This window comes from Heteronotia binoei, chromosome 6, assembly GCF_032191835.1.
Source record: "Heteronotia binoei isolate CCM8104 ecotype False Entrance Well chromosome 6, APGP_CSIRO_Hbin_v1, whole genome shotgun sequence".
Classification (NCBI taxonomy): Eukaryota; Metazoa; Chordata; class Lepidosauria; order Squamata; family Gekkonidae; genus Heteronotia; species Heteronotia binoei.
In genome coordinates, this window is record NC_083228.1 from 49,988,876 (window position 1) to 50,008,522 (window position 19,647).

The following is a 19,647-nucleotide window of genomic DNA, read 5'->3' on the forward strand; positions in this document are numbered from 1 at the left end:
GTCTATAAATAGACTAAATACACACAGTTATCAGAATCCTTTTGTATTCAAACTCACTATGCCTACTGTCTACATAACCTATAATTCCAAAATCACATGCTTTGGGAATACATGACAATCTAAATAGCATCTATTTGACTGATCCAGCTATGAACCAAAACTCCAGTACACACTGTTTGTCTGCAAAAATCACTACAAATCTTAAGTAACTAACTATTCTGTATATAACAAAGGGGAAGTGCAGAGAAAACTCATACCATAATTAAACATGCTTAGAAGATGTGCATATGCATATCAGCAATGGGGTTATTTGGTATACACCTATATCCTCAGTGCAATACTCCTCAATGACTCCATCATAAAACCAACCTAAGATTTAGCACTATGTAAGCCAGCTTCAAGGTCATATTCTGACATTGTATTCTGGGGCAAACCTAATTTGCCACTTTGGATGTAAGAGCTATTGTTCTCCTACTACAATTTTCTTAATGATGGTGAATCTTTTAAATGAGTAATATTTCTTATTATTCTCACTTACTGGAATGTATTTTTTACTCAAATACTATGTATGCCTACTGCAAACCAGAGAATGTCGGTTGTTTCAGCTGTACTAAAAACTGCTCTGTTCACTGTTAATATACTGAAATAGAACTAAGTAAACCACAATTCAAGGATAGAAAGAGTTACTGACCCCAAAATATACTCAATTACGAAATTCACCAGAATCTGATTGGATAAGGAAGTTCTCATTTACATAATAACTAGGATGTTATTAATCCCTGTACTCAGTCTGGCTAAGGGCTATTAGCCACAGTCCATGAAGTAGAATAATCACTGAACAGTTGAGAGCTAATTCAGCTAGGGATTTTAAGTGATACAAACTTGTGAGGGCATAAGCCGGTCAAAAAGAATTTGCATAACAGCTATGCTATTAAAATCATTAAGCTACCTGACCCCAGAAAACAAAGTATTTCATATTTAAATTAATTTGGCAGGGGTAAATTTAATAGGTGTTCAATGGGATACAAGTATTTATACCTTTAAGTCCAATTATGAATGGTTGTAATGGCATTAGTTCAGTTACTGGCTAGTTATTAGAAGATTTTGAGAAAAATAACACACACTGATGGTGCAATTGAGGAGGATACTAAGTAGACCTGCTTAGGATGTATCTCTAAGAGATTCTGCTCTAAAGTGACAGCCAGAGACAAATTCACTATCACTATTATATTAAATAAACTGCCCAGACATGGGCCACATGGAGTTTACAACAGTAATTAACCATCCTAGTGATGCAGATTTCTCTGTCCTTCATTATTCATTGCTGCTAAATGGAGCTCAGTGCCACAGATACAATGATTACCCAGTCTGACCTCACAGTTGACCTCACAGAAGATTTCTTGAAGTCCATCTAGTTTGATTATTAGAGCTTTCACTAAGCTGGCAGAGCTGATCAAAGGATTGGTATTGGAGATCTCTCGAAAATTAGTTCTGAGAGACTTTAAACATTCATGCTGACTCTGCCTTGTTGTCCTACTTCGAGGACTTTGTGGTCACCATGCGACTGCCCCAAGTTGTATTGGGCTGTATATATTTGGTTATAGCGATGCATTCTTTTCTGTAGTCAGCAGTTTTACACTAAAGGGGCCTCACTTGATCTCTGCTTGTTGAAGACAAGGGTGGACTTTTCAGTTCTTCCTTTCAGGACCAGAGTCAGGTGTTTTTTCTTTAGTGACTGACAGAATTTGAGTTAGAACAGTGGCTCAAAGCTTAAATTTCAATATGAAGCAAACTCTTTGAGAGCATGGAAATAGTTGCTTTCCAGTGCCTTTTGCTTCCTTTATATACCTCTTTTTATGATGTCTTTAGAAGGTGAGAGTCTCTGATTAGGCCACACCTGGAAGGCAGTTTGAGCTGGGCCTGTGCCAGGGGTGTCAGAAGCACTTGCTTGTCTTCATTTTAGACTGATTGCCTTGACTAATGTGGACAGAGTGCTTGAGGCTATGAAGTCTACTGCATACAAAATAGATCCTTGAATCTCCTGACTAATTAAAACTTACCAGGTAAAGTTAGGGAGGCTTCTTTAAAGACTAAAATCCTCCTTGGTCTAAGCTTACATTAGCCTTAAAAGGCTATGTCGGGACCCTTGCTGAAGATACCATAATTGGCTGTGGATGATGTGGATAATTGCAGGTCTTTAAGCCTGCCCCATTTAGGCAAGGTGATCAAGTGAGTGGTGCCGGAACACCTTCAGGCATACCTTGCTTCAGAATTGGGTTGTCTTGGATGTTCATTTGATTTCTGGCTTACCCACCCCTGCTATAGCAAGCCTCAGGGCAAATAACAAAATATTATAAAAACAACCATAAATAGTTATTGAAAATTAAAACTCATCACAATACATAGATGGTGGCCGTATACCATATAGTTTCTTCAGAGAAAGGTATAATCATGAGCACTGGAAAAGGGCAAAAAGGGAGACAGCAGGGAGGCCCATCAAGGAAGCTGTCATTTCCCTCAGTCAGGGGCCTCGACCATAGGCCTGATGGAACAGCTCTGTTTTACAGGCCCTGCAGAACAGTGGCTGGAACAAGCCACTACCATCATCCTGTGAATTTAGGGGGAGGTATTTGTGAGTTTCCTGCATTGTGCAGGAGGTTGGACTAGATGACCCTGGAGGTCCCTTCCAACTCTGTGATTATATGATTCTGTGATCATACTACAACATTTTAAATGAAATTTCATTGGCTTCCAATTCACCACTGAATTCAACTGGCAGTGCTGGTTTTAATTTTTAACCTCCTTCATGACTTGGGGCCCAAATGTCATCAGCACCCCCTTTTTTTGCATGAACTCAATGAAGCCTTTTCTTAGGAGAATGCCTTGACATTTTAATTGAAACTTAAGCTTGAAAATTTTCAATGAGGTACATAAGAAGAGGGAAAGAGAGTTGGACCCACTATTCAAGATGAACAAGATGGCTATTTTAAAATAGTTGAAGTTTCTTTCCAAGACCATTCAAATATGTTGTGCTGCATTCTACATAGTTACATGAGTATCAAGCAAGAATATAGCTAATTTTACAGGAATATCACCATCAAAGAAAATCAAACCTTGGTCAGTTTTCAGAATGTGTATTACACATACGAACATCCTTCTAGTAGAGGTGCTAGTCCTTAAAATACACGCCCCATTTACAACCCTGTGTTCCTATGTTGTTTGCATGAGATGCCATTTACATCTAAACTGTACTAGATTTTTTTTATTTTCTCCCTATCACCCAATATAGGAGGGAGAAGAAGTTCATAATCAGGGGGCTTTTTTTGTAGTAAAAGCCCAGCAGAGCTCATTTGCATATTAGCCATACCTCCTGACATCACCATTGTTCCACACAAGGCTTCTTTGTAGAAAAAGTCCAGCCAGAACTTATTTGCATATTAGGCCACACCCCTGATGCCAAGCCAGCCGGAACTGCATTCCTGTGTGTTCCTGCTCAAAAAAGCCCTGTTCATAAGTATTTTAAAACTTGCTATACATAAACTCTGTGTTCAGTTACAAAAGAGGACAGAAAAAATATTTCTAAATGTTTACAATAATTAATTGCTGAACTTGTATGCATTGGAGAGTCCTGTTCCTACACTGATCCCACTCAGTATCTTTGGCTATATTGCTAATAAACTACACATTAATATTCTTTGGAATAGGAGATTCAATACATAGTCATCTAAATATATACCTTCTCTTGGTTTTCTCAGAATGTCGCTTACCTCCTTCCTTTTTAAAGGAACTGACCAATCTCCTCAATGATAGTGGTGCAGCATCAGCTACACAATAATAAATAATAAATAAATATATCATCAATAAATAATAATAATTTTGCTCAGTCCCTTGATGCAGCAAGCTTGCATTTCGTTTCTCAATTCATCTTACTGCAGTTGTGTAGTTTTTTCAAAATGTCAGAACACACTAGGAATATTTACATTTGCACAACAGTAACTGATAAACAGATAGCTCTTAAACTACTAGGGCGGGATCCAAACAACACTTCGGTGCGAAGGGCGGGGTATAAATCCCAATATAAATAAATAAATATAAATAATATTTAGGATGCAGTGTCTCCTAGTGCAAGAGAATATTGCTTCTTTTAATCAGCTAACCCTCATGCCATATCACAAGCTACTTTTCATTTAAAAAGCAGACTGCCATGCCATAGGGCAGGGGTGGCCAACGGTAGCTCTCCAGATGTTTTTTCCCTACAACTCCCATCAGCCCCAGCCATTGGCCATGCTGGCTGGGGCTGATGGAAGTTGTAGGCAAAAAACATCTGGAGAGCTACCATTGGCCACCCCTGCCATAGGGGTTTTTGAGAAAGACAAATTTAAATTCCCCTTAAACTTAATAGAAATATTTGAACAGTTCTTTGAATCTTGGCATTCTGCAAATGAGAAAATTAAATATAAATTGAGGGCTGAATTATTTTGACAATGGAAAATACTAACAACATTTACTACTTCTGAGAACCTTCTATACCTATGGTACAATAGCAGCTTTGAGGTGAGATCTGACCAAAAGCCCTGCTAGCACATTTCCTGTCCCATCTTTATTTTTCACTTCCATTATAGTTCAATAGTTCGCCATTATATCCAAGCCTTGCTGGTATAGATTACAAATCAATTTATTCTTGACCTCCATTCTTGGTTTGGAACGGAAACAAAAACGACAGATTGTTGGTTCAGATACAATGGCAAATTAGCCTGCATTAAAGTGGAAGTTGACCAATAACTGAGCAGCACCATCACTACTAGGCTGCATCAACAAGCTTGCACAGCAATTACATTTCATACTTTTGGCACATATGATAATCAGCACAGTTTCCTGGGCACTGATGAATTGTGTAATCAAGAGTTTTCTGTTACTAAAATGTATTGCTATGGGACCAAAATAGATATGACAGTGTCCTTGTGGCTACCATTAGCATATCACTGCTATTTTAAAATAATTTAAAAATGACCACACAGCACTATAGTTTCCCCCTACAAACCTTTCCATGTGGCCATTTCAGCACTTGATAGGTTCATGTGGTGGGACAAGACTGACTCAGCTGAATATACTGCAGGCCTGATCAGGATTGAGCCCCTATAGCATTCTTAAATGATTAAAATGGTGGCAACCACAAAGACACCATCATCTCTAATTTGGCCCACAAAAACTCTCCCAATAGGAATTAAAGAACATACATGTATATTTATGTATTTATAGCCTGCCTTTCTTCCTAAGAGCCCCGTTGTGCAGAGTGTTAAAATTGCAGTCCTGCAGTCCTAAGCTCGGCTCATGACCTGAGTTCGATCCCCAGTGGAAGCTGGGTTTTCAGCTTAGCAGCTCAAGGTTGACTCAGCCTTCCATCCTTCCGAGGTCGGTAAAATGAGTACCCAGCTTGCTGGGGGGAAAGTGTACATGACTGGGAAGGCAATGGCAAACCACCCTGAAAAAATGTCTGCCATGAAAACGTGAAAGCAACGTCACCCCAGAGTCAGAAACGACTGGTGCTTGCACAGGGGACCTTTCCTTTCCTTTTTTGCTAAGATTCATAGCAGGTTATGGAATAAGAATGATGTACTCATACAACACAAGTCATCCAATGAACAATGCAACAGTACATAATTAAAGATTGAGGCAAACAAACTGCCTAAGGCAAAGTGTACTATAGAAATAGACAGTGTAGTGGATGAAGACCATATGCCTCTGTATTTGCTTGATCAGTTCCAGCATGGCTGAGATTTCCATTCCATTTTCAATGTAAGCATAAAATGCTGGGGAGGGGGAACCAACAGCTGTAATTTAAAAGTTACATTTAAACATATATACCATTTCAAAGGATGAATTTTCATTGAACTAATTAGATTCTACTGAAGCAGGGAACTTCCAGTGGCAAATATATTTTCTGTTTCTTTTGCAACAAACTGAAATGGAGATTAGGCCCCACAACAGGTGTGTAAAGGCTTATGGAAAATACTATTAAAACATTTACATCAGTGCAATCAGTCCATTTTCAGCAGTCCGTACCTCATTCATGGTGATCCAGTAGCTTCACTTCTCTCCATTTACACACTCTGAAACCAATACAGGACATGCTTGTGTGCAGGGACATTATACAGAGATCCTAATTTAATATAGCCCTGTTTAGTTCCTGGACTAAGAGCCAAAAATTGATATAGTGGTGTCAGGTAAGCCATCTTGAACAAGAGGAAAGGCAGGATGTAAACGTTTTAACTAAAGGGAGAAAACTTCCCACGTTTTTCCTGGAAGGTATATGGCTATGTATTGTGTTTTGATGTGATAACCCATTCTGATCGGTATTTTAAGCAATTTATGATGCTATTAAGGTGACTGAAGCCAATTTTTCCTAACAGTACTAATTTGAGCTATAACTCAAGAACCAAGCAACCAGTTTCAACATTTAAAGCACTGTTGAAGGCTAATAAATTTCCCTGCAAATGACTAATATTAATAGTGTCTCTATCCATTATCACTTTCATGAAATAAGGCATAAAATCAAGGGGAAACTCCATTTTCCATGGTTATTGCATATAATGCTAACCAAAACCAGACAGTCACCTGAAGTATATTAGACAATCATAACTTATTATTTTGCCTTTTCAATGTGCCATAGTATGAAGGAATTAATTTTAATATGCTATAGTTAGGCACATGAGAACTGATCCACATTTTGTAATTTTTTTAGACATTGTAACTGTTAGTTTTGTGAATTCTGTAACTGTTCAATATGCATATATTTTTATTTATAAATGTCATGCTATCATTTCACAACTGTTAATATTCAATATTTTATTCACCCTATTTTTAATGTTCATCACTGTAATCATCTTCTGACAGAAATAAAGATGTTTTGCCACCACACCTGATATCAATATCCCATCTGGCCAAGAGATTAATTTTTCCATGGGCATGGGTAGGTGTACAGGCAGCATAACTATCATAAAGAGAATGGGGCCATCAATGCATACTGCTATATCCATCATCTAATCCTGTGTCCCTGATCTGAAAATTACTTATGCTTTAAAGCAGGGGTAGGGAACCTCAATTCTGAGGGCCATATACGGCCCTCAAGGTCACTTGGTGTGGCCCTCAGGGATTGCTGGACTGAACTGAGCCATGCGGCAGTTTCTCTGGGGACTGGCTGGCCAGCGAGGATCATGGGGCCAACTGCGCTGCGCAGCAGCCTCCCCAGGGTCAGGCAGGGATCACAGGGCCCAGATGTACTGTGCGGCAGCCTCCCTGGGGCCTGGATGGCCAGTCACAATTGCTGCAGGGCCTGGAAAAGTTACTGTCACAGTTCAGTTTGCACTTGATTATCCCAGAGGATGTGGCCTAATATGCTAATGAGTGTGTGGCCTAATATACTAATCTTAAGGGATGTGGTCTAATATGCTACTGAGTTTTTCTACAAAAAAAGCCCTGGACCTATGCATTTGCCTAGGGTGTGTGTGTAAGTGTGTGTGCCAGATTAGGCTCTCCCCACATGACTTCAAATAGAAAAACAATTATTTGCATTAATTTTGCTGGCCTGAATCATTCTATCTCACGGAGCACTGTTTTTTAAGTTGATAATTTTTTATGGCCTGCGAATGATGTTATAAATATCCATATGGTCCTTGGCAGAAAAAAGGTTCCCCACCCCTGCTTTAAAGAATGAGTAACTTGCATTCGACAAACATTCAGCACTGCTCAAGTGGACACGTAAACAGACTTGGTGCAGTTCCACTTGTGCAACACATTTCTTCCCTCCCTCTATCACGGGTGTACGGCCTTTTTGAGCCTGCAGGCATCATTGGAATTCTGATACATGAGGGTGGGCATAACCACAAAATGACTGCTGCAGGGTGGAGAGCCAGCCACAAAACATCATCTGTATAACTCTTAATAGTAAACCTTCAATGTTTTGGACAAACACTCTGTTTAACAGGATGCCTTGTTTTAAAATTTTTTTTGCATACAAACAGCTTCCCGTCAGTTGTGCAGTGATGACACTTGTGCTGTAGTGGCAGCTGCTGCTAAAGCAATACTGAAAAAATTTGCACTGCCAATCAGATCTTCAGTGGCCAATCAAAAGATGTGCTAGGCAAAAGCCATCTGGCCCCATCCACTCTATAAAAACATTTGGTGGGCACAAGGAATAGTCTTTGTGGGCATCTTAGTGACTAAGAGTACTTCACTGGAGATCCATGCTGTATATTACAGGACCCCAAAATTGATTGCACAAGATGCAATGTTTGACTTAGCGCAGGTGACTACTGTGGTCTATTTCCTGTGTTCCCACATGTGGAGGAGGCTCTAGTACAAGTGGAAATTTTGTGCTGTAACCAACCACTGGATGGAAAAATAGGAGTTATGTACAAACCTCATATTTCCCCGGATCTGCCCCTGTGCTGCAAGCATGTTTGTCTATGTACACACTGCTAAGAATCCTTCTGAATGCCAATCAGATTTTCTCCCATGCAGCCATTATCCAAAAAGGTAGAATGTCACACAGTGCATTTTTGCAAACTATGGTCATACCAGACTCTTGATCATTCTAGAACATTTTAGTTGCAGACTTTGAAACTGTCAAGTTTATCAGCATCTCCATATTCCTGAGGGGAAATGTTAAAACATGTTTAAGAATAAAATGGAAAAGGGAAAAAAAGTTTTGGTTTCTAGTCAAGCAGAAAGCAGAAACTTGTAATCATCACGTGTTCTTATCTTTGTAGGCTTTCATATCGGACTGGTCAAGACACATCTAACTGTGACACATGCAGGAACAGTGCATGTATAATCTATAGGTAGGTTAATTCTTTTACAACTTTGAAAAATCATGATTTTATTTATTAGTAGGAGACTGAACGCAGGTCACAATTTTAAATTGCTATTTCAGCAAGAAAGCAAAGGAGATCAAGAGATTAATACTTATGGCACTATACAATCCAATTTATAAATATTTAAAATACCAAAATTAAAATAGGTAAGATAGGAAGGCAGATGAGTATTATGTGATTCCACTGATTAAATCTCAGAGATGCTTTATATATTACATTTTTGTCCCTACTAAAAACAGATATATTTACTTCAAATAATAGCATGGTAGTCATCTCAGGTACCAATTAACATCCAGCCTGTTATCCATTAAAATATAAAATGTGAAGTAACCTTAAGAAACTGGAGGGAACAAAGATTAATAAGATTTCTAGTATTTAATGGTGAGTCTTCACTGTCCTCATAACTATTAGAAGCATGGTAAACTCTTCAAAATAAACGTATGTAAATTTTTAAAATTAATGCATAATTTATAAACCTTACTGAATTTAGAATTTGATTGCCTTAATACAGAAGTTGAATTCTTTTAGCACAAAGTATACAAAGCTCTGGACATGGACAATATATCTTTTTAATTCCACAACCCTTCAGACAAGAATCTTGTCATTCTTTTTTTTTTTGTAATTTTTTTTTTATTTTGTAATATAACTCATGTTATTTCTCCAAGAAGAATCTTGCCATTCTTTCCTTAGTAGGAGCATAAGTAAGATAGGACCAAATGGTAGCAAAAGTGTGTCAAGCAGTCACATACCATGGTACTTTTGAAGAGACAGAGAGATTATGAAGGTGAAAAAGTGAATGACTCTTGCCAATAATATTTCTGGGTGACATGTTATGGACATATATAAGAATAAGCATGAAGTATTAATACAGTGACCTGTCAGGTCATATGTTTAGTAAAAGGCCACGTACCTTGTTTTGTACAAGGTTACATATGCCATCTGATTACACAGCACAATTAATTCAGCATTAATTGGTGTACTATCACTGAACTGCAGGAAGCCTAATGCCATGTCATTTGTTCTACTGCGTAATGTCTGCCATTAAAGAAATTAGGTGCTCTAACTTCAGAAGCTCTTAAGTGCCGAATGGTTTCATTTCCACATAAGATTTAAGTGACAACAGCAGCAAATCAAACCTGCTGTACTCCTTATATATCTAACAAGGAGTTTTAATTGGTTTATTTTAAGAGGTGCTCTTCAGTATTACATGACTTAAACCAATAAAAACTTAATTAAAAATTAGCAGACATCAGGACACAGGTAGACAATCTGAGACTACTCCATCAGATAATGCAGTACTATAGTGATATTTATACCCCTTCCACAGTAAATAATATCTGAAGAGGTTCATTCAGTCCTTTCCCCTATCCATCACTGTCCCCCAAAACTCCCTCGCAGTGTTTACCCCAAGCTTACAGACTTATGTTTACTATGACAGCACAGATCTAGAACTCACTAAGAAAAGGAGGACCTGACTAGGAATTTCAGGAGAAAAGAGGCTGGACATGGTTTACATACCATCCTTGCTCCCTTACACTTCTCCATAGTAAATTATCCCAACCCTAAGGGGTGCATTTAGGGCTGAAACCATAAATTTATTCAGGAGAGGATGCCAGGGAACGCTAATTGAATTAAACCCCTTAACTCTGCATCCTTCTCTGTCGACACGGAAATTAGGGTGCTCGGTGGCTGCTGGGTCTGCTGGTAGCCCTGGAGCAGAAGCGGCAGCTCTCAGCTCTACCTCCCCTTCTTGCCACCTGAGCTCACCTACCATCTCACTGCTGATGGCTAAGGGAGCAGGAGAAGAGGCCGCATCAAACTCCGGAGCGTGGCTCTCCCTCTCCCTACTTGCTGCCCAAGCTCACCCACTTCCTCACCATCCAACCTCACCTGCCTGCAGACTGGAGAAAGAAGGAAGGCCAAGTGCATGAGATGAGGATTTCCTAGCCTTCTGCCCCCTATGTCTGAGGCAGGTAAAAAAAGTGGGCAGCATACTTCGGAGGAAGGCAGCACTGTCTGCTCCAGGTTCCCTCCCTTTTGGGCTGGTGGTTTGGGCTGGTGCGGCAGGTAAAATGGGAGCATTGCAAATTCAAAAGGGGGTACCATCCTGAATACCCCTCTGCTGTTAATGGTCCTAGGTGCTTTGTAGAGGAAAAACAGCTGTCAGGCTTTCGTTATGCATAGCTATAAACAGGGTGGTTTTTTTGTAACAGGAACTCCTTTGCATATTAGGCCACATCCCTGATGTAGCCAAACCTCCAAGAGCTTACAGGGCTCTTCTTACAGGGTCTAGTGTAATGTCTTGGAAGATTGCCTACATCATGGGTGTGTGGCCTAATATGCAAAGGAGTTCCTGCTACAAAAAAAGCCCTGCCTACAAGTAATACATACTTTGAACCTCAGCAAGTGAAAGAAGAAAACTACAACTATACAGTGACTATTTTAATTTGTCTGGTGTCTCTAACTATGTGGAGAGCCCATAATCTGTAGCCTGCAGCCCCAGAACATGCTCAAAACTATCAAAGATCAATGACCAACAAGTTTTACAATACTGTACCCTGAGCCATCAACTTTTATTCATACAACCTATCATAATACTAAAATTATCTTAATTGTTGATATTTTACACAGAAATAATAGCCCTGGCTACCTAGTCTTGTCAGAGCTTGAAACCTATGCAGGGTCAGCCATAGTTAGTACTTGAATGAGAGACAACTAAGGAGGTCCAGTGCTGCTGCACAGAGGAAGGCAATGGAAAACCGTATCTACTCCTCCTGCCTTGGAAACCCCATGAGTAGTTACCATAAGTTGTGACATGGTGCACATTATTGTTTTTATTGCTCTAACTGGCCTAAATTAGATAAAATTTCTATAGAACATATGTGTGTGTGTGGAGAGAGAGAGAGAGAGAGAGAGAGCATTCCAAACATCAAGATACCTCATATTATTCCCCATTCCAGTATTTTTTTTTCAAATGTGTATGAGATTTAACATGACTAAGCAGTGACCTTATAATACGATTCTTCTAAAGGCATAAAAACTGAGACTCCTTTTGCAATGTTTTTCATGCATGATTGCTTTTGAATCTGACCATAGCAAGATGTGATAAATAGGTTTTCTTCCTTTTGAAGCCACTTAAAAACAAAAGCTCTTCTTTTGTGCGTTTATTTGTTGCTATATGAGTTCATACATAATGACCACTGGAGGGAGGAGAGGAGAAAAGTGATCTGAAGTAATGATATATGGGGAGCATGCAATGGTGCAGTTTCCTATACAATTTAAAGTTGTAAAATCCTCAACAATTAGGGTTGCCAATCCCCAGGTGAGGGCAGGGGATCTCCCAGTTTGGAGACCTTCCCCCCGCTTCAGGGTCATCAGAAAGCGGGGGGAAATGTCTACTGGGAACTCTATTATTCCCTATGGAGATTTATTCCCATAGAAAATCATGGAGAATTGATCCACAGGTATCTGGGGCTCTGGGGGGGGCTGTTTTGGGGGGTAGAGGTACCAAATTTTTAGTATAGCATCTAGTGTCTCTCCCCAAAATACCCCCCAAGTTTCAAAAAGATTGGACCAGGGGGCCCAATTCTATGAGCCCCAAAAGGTGTCCCTATCCATTATTTCCTATGGAAGGAAGGAATTGAAAAGGTGTGCCATCCCTTTAAACGTGATGGCCAGAACTCCCTTTGGAGTTCAATTATGCTTGTCACAGCCTTGATCTTGGCTCCACCCCTAATGTCTCCTGGCTCCACCCCCAAAGTCTCCTGGCTCCACCCCCAAAGTCCCCAGATATTTCTTGAATTGGACTTGGCAACCCTATCAACAATATTTTACAACTTCATCTATAATACGTGTAAATTAAGACTAACCCTTAATTCAGTCTCCACAAAACATGCTCAAGATAATTACTTTCTAAAAAAACTCTTTAAGTATCTCAGGGCTACCAAAGATGTTCTCAAGTAAACTCCTACAACACTCATATAATCACTGTACAAGATATGAGGAAGCTGTAAGTGAGAATGATACTATGTTTTAAAAGAGAGTTTTCAGTGGATTTGGGGACACCAAATATCCTGGCAATAAGCCATTGTGTCCAACATAATAATGCTCAAATATACTACTCTGCTACACATTTATCTTTACCCCCCCCAACTCAATACAGATGACACATGAAACCATGATTTAATTAAACTATGGTTAGTGAGACCATCCAGATGCAGGCTGTTCTGCTAAAAGGGGTTAGTTAGGATACATCAAACTAGACCTGAAACCACATTTTGAATTTCGTTTATCTGTCACACTTAGTTGACTCTAAACCGAAGTTTTTAGTGATGGAATGCAGCCAGAGCTTTTTTTTTTTTTAGCAGGAATGCACAGGAACACAGTTTCAGCTGGCTTGGCATCAGGGGATGTGGCCTAATTTGCAAATGAGTTCCTGCTGGGCTTTTTCTACCAAAAAAAAGCCCTGAGTCCAGCCATCCTGATGTTCCCTGATGCCACCTGCCCTGCAATACAGGCTGGGATGCCAGCAGGATCTCAGCAAAGTAGGGGAAACAATGAAGCTGGGAAAACCAGGTTTTCAATTATTGTCTGTGAACCATATCCTTGTTTCACAAACTAACCATCACTGAAACCATGGCTTTACATTATATATGAGCTAAGCCATCAGCTCTCATCTCCCACTCATATTACTGCTGCAAACCAATCTGAGGTATGTTAGGAGCTGGAAAGTGTGCTCTCGTGTTCTCTTACTGAATGGTTTATATCTTGGAAGAGGTAGTAGAGAAAGTGGTGCACTGATTCCCAAAATCCAATTGTTTCTCTCTCTCCTTTCCCCCTTTTTGAAGAAAGCATATTCACAAAGTTTGAGGAAAAGATTTGAAACCCAATAATAAAGGAATGGAGACTGATAAGGATATGCAAAATAGGATAGAACACCAGAACTTTGGTGGTGGATGCAGTCAAATAATGGAGGAAAAATCCTCCAACTACCACTGGAAAGTCAGAAACTCCTTTCAGAATTTGTCCTGTTTAAAATAGATTGTGTTTTGAACCAGAACTCTACAGTGTGCTTTCACTGTTGCATATAAAAACCAGGACCATAAGAGAGTAGAAGTAGGATGAGCTTGAAATTATCATCTAAATAATGAGACCCTTTGAAACAGAGTTGTGTAGCACAAAATAATCATGGAGCAATAAATTCATTGCCCTCATGAGTACCCAACTGCATCCTATAAAGTCCAGTACAATAAGACTAAGAGGAAGAAATTCGATTTATACCCCACTCTTCATTACCCAAAGGTGTCTAAGAGCGGCTTACAATCTCCTTTCCTTTTCCCTCCCCACAACAGATACTTTGTGAGGGAGCTGGAGCTGAGAGAGTTCTGAACGAAACTTCCCTTGAGAGGAACAGCTCTGTAAGAATTTGTGACTGACTCAAGGTCACATCAGCAGGTTCATTTCGGGGAGCAGGGAATCAAACCTAGCTCCCCCAGAGAAGAGTCCATGCACAACCACTACACCAAACTAAGAAAGTGAAATGTAGAAACAATCAAACGTAATTAATTTCCCCCCTCAAGATAACATTTTTAGAATATTAACATGGAATGACATAATAGCTGTATTCTATGAGCCAGCTTGATGTAGTGGTTAAGTGCGCAGACTCTTATCTGGGAGAATCAGGTTTGATTTCCCACTCCTCCAAATGCAAACTGCTGGAGTGACCTTGAGTCAGTCACAAGTTCTCTCTGAGATGTTCCTCTCAAGAGCAGTTTCTGTTAGCGCTTCCTCAGCTCCACCGACCTCACAGGGTGTCTGTTGTGGGGAGGTGTAGGGAAAGGAGATTGTAAGCCACTCTGCGACTCCTTCAGACAGTGAAGAGTGGGGTATAAATCCAATTTCTTCATCTTCAAATTACAGACCATTGTAGCATGAAAATAAATATTTCAGATATTTAAAATATTTTTCTTGGTTTTTACTTACATTTACCAAAATATCCTCTGCTTGTTTCAGCAAATCAGAGGTGCAGCTCATTCTGTATGCAGTATGTAATACAGCATTTGCAATTCAAAGAAAATGAAAATCTCCCTGGGTGTGCTCAAATCCTTAGAGACCCTAAAACAAATTTTTAGATCCGCCTTTAAATGTTTTTTTCTTTTCTTTTCTTTTTCTACAAAAAATTGATTGACGGGATTACACCTGATAAAAAAAAGTTATCAACGTCATCTAGAAATCATAGCAGAGTGGAACTAATTCTACCAGTCTGCACAGGCTTTAGAATTGTTTCGCTCCAACGTCATTGTCCCAGTGCTTCAAAATCATATAAAGAGAACTCAGAAAGTCTAGTGAATAGCATAAGGCCCTCAACCAAGTCTACACAGCTTTTTGGATCCTGCCTATTGTTTATATTCATTATTTTGCAGAGCACTTAAAATATACAAATTACTTTAGCTTACTGATATTCCCATTATCACAGCAAGCACTGGGGCACAGTGATGTTTGCTACTGAATGTGGATTGGAACCAAGGTTCTCCCTGGCTCAAGTCCACCATTTTATCCATTTAACTCCGTCCAGAAGCAAACACTCTAATTCAAGAAATGTGCCAAGAAATAATGCACTGATGCAACTGAAGACTGAATCATATAGGCAAGCACTTAAACATGCAATTTATTTCAGCAGTTTTTGGCTGCAAAAGACTACGATAGTGGTCTGTAATTCTTTCTCATAAGAAAATACTATTAAATGCACTGAGTTAAGTGGGAGTATGTGTCTGCAGTAATAATTAAAGATGGCCAAAAGCCCACTGGTGGCTAGCTCATCCTTGAGGAGGGGGGAGGGAAGAGGGGAGGCCACATAAAAAAAATGAGGCAGCATTAAAATTCATAGTAAACTGAAGTGACAATTCTTTTCCATGTAGTGATAAGAAAAATAGATAAAGCCCCTAAAGTTTTAATAAAATGGGTGTAATAAAAAAGATTCTTTTGTTTCACTCTGTCAGATGTTTCAAGCAGAGAAAATCTATCCCATTAGTGTGAAGATCACAATCTAGCAGATCAAGTATGTCTTCCATTCAGAAACAGCTATATTTCATAAAACTGCAAGCAGATGTACCAAAGGAATGAGATCAATACCGCACAAAAACTTATGTATTATTAGCATTAATCAAGATAGAGGCAAGAGCTCAAATATTTCTCCTTTATTATGCACTTACTATTGAGAGGTAATGGCATTTTATGCAGCTACCCTGTCTCAAGCATATTTCAAAAAACCTGTGAAATTTCCTTTTGTGATTATCTCACAATGGAAATGTCCTTTCTACTCCTGTTCAACAACAGCCTTTAATATTTTGCACACCGATCCTAGGCACTTACCATGAATTGTTTTAATGAAATAACTTCCTTAAGCATCCCTAACAGACTTCACACTAGTCAAAAAGTTCGAAGTGCTTTTATGAACTCAATTTAGCCTTATTTCAGGTTCAGAGATGTCACATCTAAAATATATTACTGATTAGTGCTTACAGTGGCATACTGATTAAACCAAACTATATAAATGTGCTTCTAGAGAAATATTACTGAAAGTCAACCCAGTCTATCTTTTGGCTTTTGTCAATTCTTCTGAGATTTTAGGTGCATTTTGTTTTAAATAATTTAATTTAAACCTCCATATTATGGTTCTCCTGATGTTCAGTTCCGAACTCAGTTGAAAACTATTGCAATCTATAAAATGTAATATTTTCATTCACAGCAGCAAATAAAAACAAATTTAGTTTGTTAAGACTATCTTGTGAGATGAAAACTAATGATAAGAAATCACCAAGTTACATCTCAACAGTGTATTTACTAAGAACATAAGAGAAGCCATGTTAGATAAGGCCAATGGCTCATCCAGTCCAACACTCTGTGTCACACAGTGGCCAAAAACAAAAAAAAGTACTTCACTGGCTCAAGAGATTTGAGGATCAGAATTTAAACCACTCAGAACCATACATAGTAATTCTTGAAGCAGTACCTGCACAACTAAGATAATGCAGCCCAGAGATAACAACCTCTAAAAACTAAAGAAGATAAAACTATAAAAAGTGTGGTGTCTGGTCAAACAATATAGCTAAATTTAATAAAGTGCTACCTTCTTTCCCAGAACACATTTGCTTCTGTTCCTTCTGCTTAACTTGGGAAGTTTTTGATTGCTTTTTAAGGAAAAGTGCCTCTTAAGAATTATTTGTCCTACATTTTTCAAAAGCATCTAGGTTTTGGCCTTATCCAGATGATCACTTTAAAATATATCCTTACTGAGGGATATATTAGGTCACCCCTAATGTCTTCTGGCTCCACCCCCAAAGTCCCCAGATATTTCTTGAATTTGGACTTGGCAACCCTATGAGGGTCCCATATCAAAGGCTAAAGCGTGCAAGTGTGGTTGCCAGTATGGAATGGGGGATAGTTCTATTTGAAAAATTGGGTTGTTGTACACATCAGCCAACACACAAAATAGGGAGCATTTAGCCTGCAAAGAAAAGGAATACAGGGAAGCAGAAAGTGACTGGTCTAAAGGCAAGTCTTAAAGCACCTCCTGAGAAATCTTTCCAAAAAAAGCTATCTTTAAACAGAAGTTCCTTCATATAGTAAAATGTAAATGTTCTTGATAGTTTTATTTTGTCATTGCATCTAAGTCCAATACATGTACTGATCTGCAGATTTACAGGGAAATTATAACAGAAAACTGGATTGTGTGCACATTTTATGCTTCACCAAAGGCAGCTTCTAGAGTGAGGTCCCTTTATTCAGAGGCAACTCCCTGACGCTTGGAAGGAACTGAAGAACAAAAATGGTTGCTCATGAAAACAGGACTTGTAACAACACCAGGGGTGGAATTCTAGCAGGAGCTCCTTTGCATATTAGGCCACATCCACTGATGTAGTTAATCCTCCAAGAGCGTACAAGGCTCTTTTTTGTAAGCTCTTAGAGGATTGGCTGCATGAAGGATGTGTGGCCTAATATGCAAAGGAGCTCCTGCTAGAATTTCACCCCTGAATAACATCATATGTCAGATATATACATATATTTTGTACCCTGTTCACCTACTACTGACAAAAGATTCTTCTGTTTAGACTGTTTCCTCTAAACTGTGGAGTGTGGCACAAAAAATTCTACTTCGTGAGCCAAAAGAACTTGAGTTGAGACTACATTTGACTTTTGTGTAAATTTTTTAGAAGATTACCATAACCTTGTTTAAATCTCAGAATGAATTGGTTTGCCATAAGTCAGCTGTGATTTGATGCATTTTCCACCACCACAGCTATAGAAGGGAACCTAAAAAGGGAAACAGGGCAGGGAGACAAGGCGCAGAGAGCTTGGGGAAAGCAAGAGTGATCTTAAGACTTGCAGAAGCACTTTCTCATCCATTTTTCCGGGGAAATAAACTTATTTTTTAAGCCAGAAGGCAAAATTTAATCAGGTTTTTCTTTGTCTTGTTTTCAAAATGGAGAGAACTCTCCTACTTCAGCCAGGATCCATTGCAGCCCCCAGATATGTTTGTCTCTGCCTTTCTAGACAGTACTCAGAACTTCCCCATTTCTCCATTCTAAAGTAAGTACTTTCCTTACTGTCTCCACCAATCCCTCAAGCTTTTTGAAGAACTGGTCCCCTCTTTATATTTATATATATAATTCGCTAATAGTGGTGGCCAATGGAGCTCACCCACTGGCTTAAGGGTGCATTCCATGCATAAACCACTGGCCTATCATGGTCCAGTTAGCGTCTCTGGCCTCCCAGTGGCCGACTCCCCTGTTCCCCATCTACTGCAGGCCCAGGAATGTTGAACAAACTGGCAAAACATTCTTGCCTCAGAGATGCCCGATGCTTCTCTGTGTCCTCTCTGTCAACCAGCTGCAGAAAGCACTGCCACTCTACTGTGGCCTCACAAAAGGCACCATGGCCGCTGCTGGCAACAGACCTCTGCCGCCCCATCAACGGCCCACACAGATGGCCTCACAGCAAACACAAACCCTGAACACCACCAAAATAGCCAGGCAGTCACTGCCATAATGTGACTAGGTGGCAAGGCTTGGCCCCATGGGAAGCATTTCCTCAGAGGCCATGGCAGCTGCCTCTTTCCTGTCACTCCTTCCCTCCCTCCTCCCTTAGCCTTGCCCCAGGACAGAAGAGGATTGGGCGAGGCTGTTGCTAGGCAGTAAAGGGAGAGCCCTCAGCTGAATATAGTGCCATAGAATCCACCCTCCAAAGCGGTCATTTTCTCCAGGATGGGGAGAAAGATCTGTTGTCTGGAGGCTGGCTACCTTAGGCCTGGCAGCACCCTCTGGTTGACTTGATGCCATCTGACTGGCATGATTAACTAAGCCTGGCTGCTTGCTCCTGTTCAGCAGCAGCCTCTCTATGACAGCCAATGTGACTTAGCAGGTGTCAACTCCAGGTTGGGAAATTCCTGGAGATTTGAGGGGTGGAGCCTGAAGAGAGTGGGATTTGAAGAGGGCTGGGACCTCAGACAGGTACAGTGCCATGGACTCCACCCTCCAAATTAGGCATTTCCTCTTAGGGAACCACTGCTGCCAATCTCCAGATGAGGGCTGGAGATCACTCGGAATTACAACTGCTCTCCAGATGGCAGAGATCAGGTCCTCTTGAGGTGTGTGTGTGTGAGGGGGAGTAAATTACTTCACTTGGGTGGGTGGGAAGACAGCAAGGGGGGGGGCACACATCCATCGTGTTTTTTTAGAGCCCATTGTATTTTTCTCCATAATGGGCCTTTTTCCTA

At 39.9% G+C, this 19,647-nt stretch overlaps 2 protein-coding genes across 5 annotated transcripts in view; one reads left to right on the top strand and one right to left on the bottom strand.

Annotated features, from left to right (window-relative positions):
• The window catches only part of DOCK1 (dedicator of cytokinesis 1), a 550,707-nt gene that overhangs the window by 330,058 nt on the left and 201,002 nt on the right, over positions 1 to 19,647 (bottom strand). The gene's annotated exons all lie outside the window — the stretch shown is intronic.
• INSYN2A (inhibitory synaptic factor 2A) overlaps positions 1 to 19,647 on the top strand; it is an 82,160-nt gene that overhangs the window by 55,946 nt on the left and 6,567 nt on the right. For all 3 annotated transcript variants that reach the window (XM_060241425.1, XM_060241426.1, XM_060241427.1), the window contains one exon: positions 8,769 to 8,840. In XM_060241425.1, the coding sequence (XP_060097408.1) occupies positions 8,769 to 8,840 (72 nt within the window). The remainder of the gene's footprint in view (positions 1 to 8,768; positions 8,841 to 19,647) is intronic.